Genomic DNA, 5789 nt, shown 5'->3' with positions numbered 1-5789 from the left:
TTTTTTTTTTTTTTTTTTTTTTTTTTTTTTTTTGCGGGGGGTGGGGGGTGGAGGGTTAAGACAAGGTTTCTCTAACTTTGGAGCCTGTCCTGGAACTAGCTCTTGTAGACCAGGCTGCCTCTGTCTCCCGAGTGCTGGGATTAAAGGCGTGCGCCACTGCCGCCTGGCTATTCTCTAGGTTTTAGACAAGCTATAGTATTCTATATGGTCCTGGCTGGCTTTGAACTTGAGACTTTCTGTCTCAGCATCACTGGGATTACAGGTTTGTGCCACTATACCCACCTCATGGCTGAAGTTCTTGTCTCAAGAAACTGTACAAAAGCTAGGTGGTGGCACATGCCTTTAATCCCAGCACTCAGGAGGCAGAGGCAGGCGGATCTCTTTGAGTTCGAGGTCAGCCTGGTCTACAAAGTAAGTTCCAGGATTTGAAAAACCGAGAGAGAGAGAGAGAGAGAGAGAGAGAGAGAGAGAGAGAGAGAGAGAGAGAGAGAGATCAAAGTTGTTTACTTCTAGAAATCAGTGCTAGAGGAAAAAGGGCTGTGACGCAGGGATCTATTACAGTGGCTAGAAGGGCTCTTAGCACTTAAAGTTACTAGTCAAAATCAGTCTTCTGGAACTACCACCTGGGCACCAGCATCACTTGGCTGAACAACTACACTAGCAGGAGCGGTGGTCTCAGGGCAGACAACAGGCTTAGACATGGAGGGAGGGGAAAAGGAGGGGTAGGGAGGGAGAAGAGAGAAAACCAAGAACCTCCACCAGCCTCCTTAGGACCTGAAGATAACAGACACAGTTCGGCACTGCCCCGGGGTCAAATCCAAGGTGGCCTGTCAGGTGTTTCTTACCTAGGTCCAACCTCAGCTGAAGCCAGCTCTCCGATGGCCAGAGCTATCAGGTAGGAGGGGATGGGCTGGCACATCCGGAAGAAGAACTTATTCGACTCTCTCTTCTCCCAAGTGCTTGCGCTCATCACAGCTGTGAAGCCATCTGGGACCTGGCGACAGAGGAAGTGTAGGAAGCCTCACTTGGAGAGTCTTTGTCCACTGCTTTGTCCTTTTCAAGGCAAATTTTTGCTACAAGGCCCTGGAACATTTGATGGTGTCCAGATTGTGTTGTGTCCTCCCCTGACACACATTCTGAGTGTTTGAATTACATGTATGTACCACCATGCCTGGCAAAAGGTATCTTTTTGTTGTTGTTGTTGTTTTATGAAACAGGGTTTCTCTGTAGCTTTGGAGCCTGACCTGGAACTAGCTCTTATAGACCAGGCTGGCCTTGAGCTCACAAGAGATCTGCTTGCCTTTTCCCCCCTAGTGCTTGGATCAATGGTGTGCACCACCACCACCTGGCATGAACTCATGAATCTTCTTTATGCCTTTGCCTCCCAAAGGCTGGGATTACAGGCATGTGTTACCGTGTCTGGCCTTTTTTTTACGCTAAAAAAACAAAACAAAACATTTATTTTTTTATGTTGTTTATAGGTTTTTTTTAAAAAAGATTTATTTATGGGGGCTGGAGAGATGGCTCAGTGGTTAAGAGCACTGCTTGTTCTTCCAAAGGTCCTGAGTTCAATTCCCAGCAACCACATGGTGGTTCACAACCATCTGTAATAAGATCTGGTGCTCTCTTCTGGCTTTCAGACATACATGTAGACAGAATACGGAGAATACTGTGTACATAATAAATAAATAAATCTTTTATTATTAAAAATTTTTTTAATAATAAAAAATATTTATTATGTACACAGTATTCTATATGCATGTATGCCTGCAGGCCAGAAGAGGACACCAGATCTCATTACAGACAGTTGTGAGTCACCATATGGTTGTAGAAAATTGAACTCAGGACCTCTTGGAAGAGCAGCCAGTGCTCTTAACTTCTGAGCCATTGCCCCAGCCCTTGTTTTTTTTTTTTTTTTAAGATTTATTTATCTTAGTGTATGGGTATTCTGCCTGCATGCATATATATGTGCATCATGTGTATGCCTGGTGCTAAGGATTCCTTGAAACTGGAGTTACAGACAGTTGTGAGCTACCATGTGGATGCTGGGAAATGAATCTGGGTTCTCTAGAGGAAACACCCAATGCTCTTAACCACTGAGCCATTTCTCTAGCCCCTATTTTATTATGTTTTAATTATATGTAGGTATGTGTGTGTCTGCATGTGGGCACCTGCATATAGATGAAGGTGCCCGTGGAGACCAGAGGTACTGAATCCCCTGGAAACAGAATCATACAGTTGTAAGTCACTGGATGTTGGTGCTAAGAACCAGAGTCCTCTGGAGGAGCAGGAAGTGCCCTTAACTGTTGAGCCGTCTCTCATTCATAAGCCCAAGGGCAGACACACTAAGCTAAGTCACCTTACCTCGACAAGAGCCGAATACGTGCACTTCACTGCAGGAGTGTCAAAGCAAGGGAAGAAGGCTCGGTTTAACACCGCCTGGCCCTGGGTGTACACAAAAGGTTTCTTCTTTCCTGCTGTCTGCTCAGGAGCCAACCAGCAAACCTAAGGGAACAGAGGGGCGTTTCAGAACAGACAGATCACAGAGAAAGGAGCGGGCCGAACTCAAGACATTTTCAGGTAATCCTTAAGATCTTGCTGCCAGCCACTCTGTCCCTGATGGGAATGTCCTTTCCTATTGTGTATTTAATCTACCCTGGAAGATGCCATGGTCTCATGCCCACATCACAGGGCGGACACTGCATTGCCCAGGGTACCCCATGGCATCTCAGGAATCCCATCAGGGCCTCTCACTGGATTGCGTCCTCCTCTGTGTCCCTTCTCATTGTACGAGTTTCCCATCTAACCAGTATTTTGCAGTTCTGACAGAAGAGCAGAACCTGTAGGAGTCAGGGGTTGATTTTTGTTGCTCCTCATTTGTTTTGTTCTGACAGGGTCTTCATGCAGCACACGCCATGCCCAGGTTTCTTTCTAGGAATACTTCTGAGGCAGTCAGTTCATCGTGTAGGAAGGCAACTCCGATTCGCTCCCATATCTGGGTAGACTGGCTCTCCCCTTTAAGAAATCTCCCAGTGACCCTTTAGAAAAGCCCAGAAGTGGGATGCAAATTTTCCTTAATACAGGCATGGTAAGACATCCGGGTACCTTAGCATCTGATAAGCAGAACAACCCATTGGCAGCGCAAGGATATTCAATCACAGACTGGCATTCTGACCATCAGGAGACGGTTTCCAAGGCACCATCAGGAGACGGTTTCCAAGGCACAGCTGAGTTTACTTGGTTACTCCAGATCTCCTTTTTGAGTATCCAAGCTTATAACTGATGTGGCTGTCTCTTAGGAAAGCTGAGACTTTGCCTTGAAAAGAGACAAACCTAACTTTTGCCCTTAGCAAAAGGAAATTATATACAATATAGATAAAATTGTCCATGTGTGTGTCCCCATCTGAGATTACACTATTCCAGGGAGGTTTCACAGGTGAAGTAAAGTCTGATTAGACCTTTAAGGACAAGCAAGAGTCAGATGTTGAAAGGGAAGAGAAGCCCTTCTTCAGCAGGTGGGTGGGGAGGCAGGCCTATGCAGGCTCTGGGAACTGCATAGGCTCTGGATAGGCTGGTAGGAGGCGGGTCTGAGCAGGCGGGAGAAAGGGCTTTGAAAATAAGGATCTGCGACATGTTAAAGGAGCAGAAGAAAGCCACATTGGATACTGGGTTTTTCTTTGCCTGTTTTTGTCCAAGTGTAATAAATCTAATTAGTCTTCCAATAAATACAGTGTGGTGTGGAAGGTCGGAGGTGACCCGGTAGAAAAAACTGACATAGTAATGTAGGTGACTGAGGTCAACAGTCAGAAGGCACATGAATACAGACTCAATACCGTGTGATCAAAGTGACACGTTACCTCTGAATTTCCCCTCTACAATTCTCATCTACTCACGGGGAAAATGTCTGAAAAATTCCAATAGTCCAATAGAAAGGCATTCTATAATACACCTGAACAGCACCCCTCCAAATTGTTAAGGTTACAAAAAAAATCTGAGAAACTGTCACAGAGAACCCCAAAGGTGCACAGATAGCCAAGCATAGTGACACACGCCTTTAATTCCAGCACTCGGAACACAGAGGCAGGTGGATCTCTGAGTTTGAGACCAGAATACAGAGAAACACTGTCTCAAAATTGGTTAACCCCCACCCGCAACAACAAAAAAGGATGCGCAGCTAGCTACAATGTGCTGCTTTGGCTGAGATCAGGAAGCAGAAAAAGAAGTACGTTTAAAAACAAAACAAAACAAAACAAAACAAAAAACCCTAAGATCCTCTGTAAAGCCTGTGTTGCCATGGTAGCAGCGTCAGCTAGTGCGCACTGGTACTGACTCAACTGAGCTAACGGGCGCGGAAACTGCAGGACATGGGTGGTATCTGCTCAGTTACCCTGCTACTCGGCCTTTCGTTGCTATTTTGAACTTGCAATCCTCCTGCCGAAGCTTCTCGAGTACTGGGACTCCTGGCATGTGCCATCCTGCCTGGCTGGGATCAGAAAACAGAATGATGCAATGAAGAAGCCTGCGAGTACGGGCACTCCAGACCATGTGGATTCTGGGAGGAGGCGCTGCAGTGCTTGGCTAATAACTCTCATCAGGATGGTTGCAAAGGAAAAGCACACTAATGCCTTAGCAAAGTCCTTCACGGCCCAAAGGGCAATCCTTTGTAAAGCAAAGAGCAGCCTCAGCCATGATGTCTGTTTAGTTTTAGGTGCCACCTTTAGAGTGGGCAAATTTAGCAAGGGTTCAGTTTTCCCATCCTGCTTATTTCTAGCTCCCACTGAAAGTTAGGAATGAAGATATAGCAGAGGAACCTAAGATGGAGGGCTGGAGAGATGGCTTAGAGGTTTAGAGCACAGAGGTCCTGAGTTCAATTCCCAACAACCACATGGTGGCTCACAACCATCTATAGTGAGATCTGGTGCCCTCTTCTGCCATGCAGGCCTGCATGCAGGCAGAACACTTTGTGTGTGTGTGTGTGTGTATGTATGTATGTATATATACATGTATATTATTTATAATAAATAAATCTTTAAAAAAGATATAGCAGAGGACCCTAAGATATTTCCTGATGCCAAACTTCCCTCCGGCACCGAAGAAGACTTTCCTTTGCCTTTGGGGCTAGGTTGTACCCTGTGATTTTGACTTTCAGTTTCCCAAACAAGTTCTATTGCAAGACTCATTTATTCCTTCAGCCTTAGAAGGAGGAAGTGAACTGCTCTTTGGGACAGCTGAAGAGCAACTGATACGCAAGTTTCAATAGTCGCAGGAAGCTTTGGTGAACCTTGTAATCCAGACTAAGGCTGTCACTCTCCTAGTATGGTACCCTTAACTTCCAATATTTGTCTTACTCTGAAAACCTTAAGTCTTCACTGATCAACAGCGAAGACCAAATTACTATAGAACCTACCTAGCCTACTCTAGATACACATTCTCATTCTTGCTCAGATTCTTAAGTCCAAAGCAGGATTTCTTTCTTTCTTTTTTGTTTGTTTGTTTTTTCGACAAAGGGTTTCTCTGTAGCTTTGGAGCCTGACCTGGAACTCTGGAACTAGCTCTTATAGATCAGGTTGGCCTTGTATTCACAGAGATCCGCTTGCCTCTGCCTCCAGAGGGAAAGGCGTTGCGCCACCACCACCCAGCTCCAAAGTAAGATTTCAAAGGAGGAAGCAAAATTAATGATCTAGGCTTCAGGGCTGTTTTAACCTGTGCAACCAGAATGGCAGGATAAAAAAGGGCCGTGTCAGCATCTAGCTAACTAACCAACACTGTCCAGACTCCATCAGATATAT

General features: G+C 45.5%; 1 protein-coding gene across 1 annotated transcript in view; it reads right to left on the bottom strand.

Annotated features, from left to right (window-relative positions):
- The window catches only part of Rnpep (arginyl aminopeptidase), a 21062-nt gene that overhangs the window by 14306 nt on the left and 967 nt on the right, over window positions 1-5789 (bottom strand). The window contains exons 2-3 of the mRNA XM_050147785.1: window positions 2365-2505; window positions 846-994 (exon numbers count right to left, since the gene is read on the bottom strand). Of these exons, the coding sequence (XP_050003742.1) occupies window positions 846-994; window positions 2365-2505 (290 nt within the window). The remainder of the gene's footprint in view (window positions 1-845; window positions 995-2364; window positions 2506-5789) is intronic.

The sequence above is a fragment of the Alexandromys fortis genome, unplaced genomic scaffold, assembly GCF_014885135.2.
Source record: "Alexandromys fortis isolate MF-2015 unplaced genomic scaffold, M_Fortis_MF-2015_v1.1 scaffold_58, whole genome shotgun sequence".
Classification (NCBI taxonomy): Eukaryota; Metazoa; Chordata; class Mammalia; order Rodentia; family Cricetidae; genus Alexandromys; species Alexandromys fortis.
The sequence above is the reverse complement of the archived record's forward strand: the minus strand, read 5'-3'. Positions and strand labels throughout refer to the sequence as shown.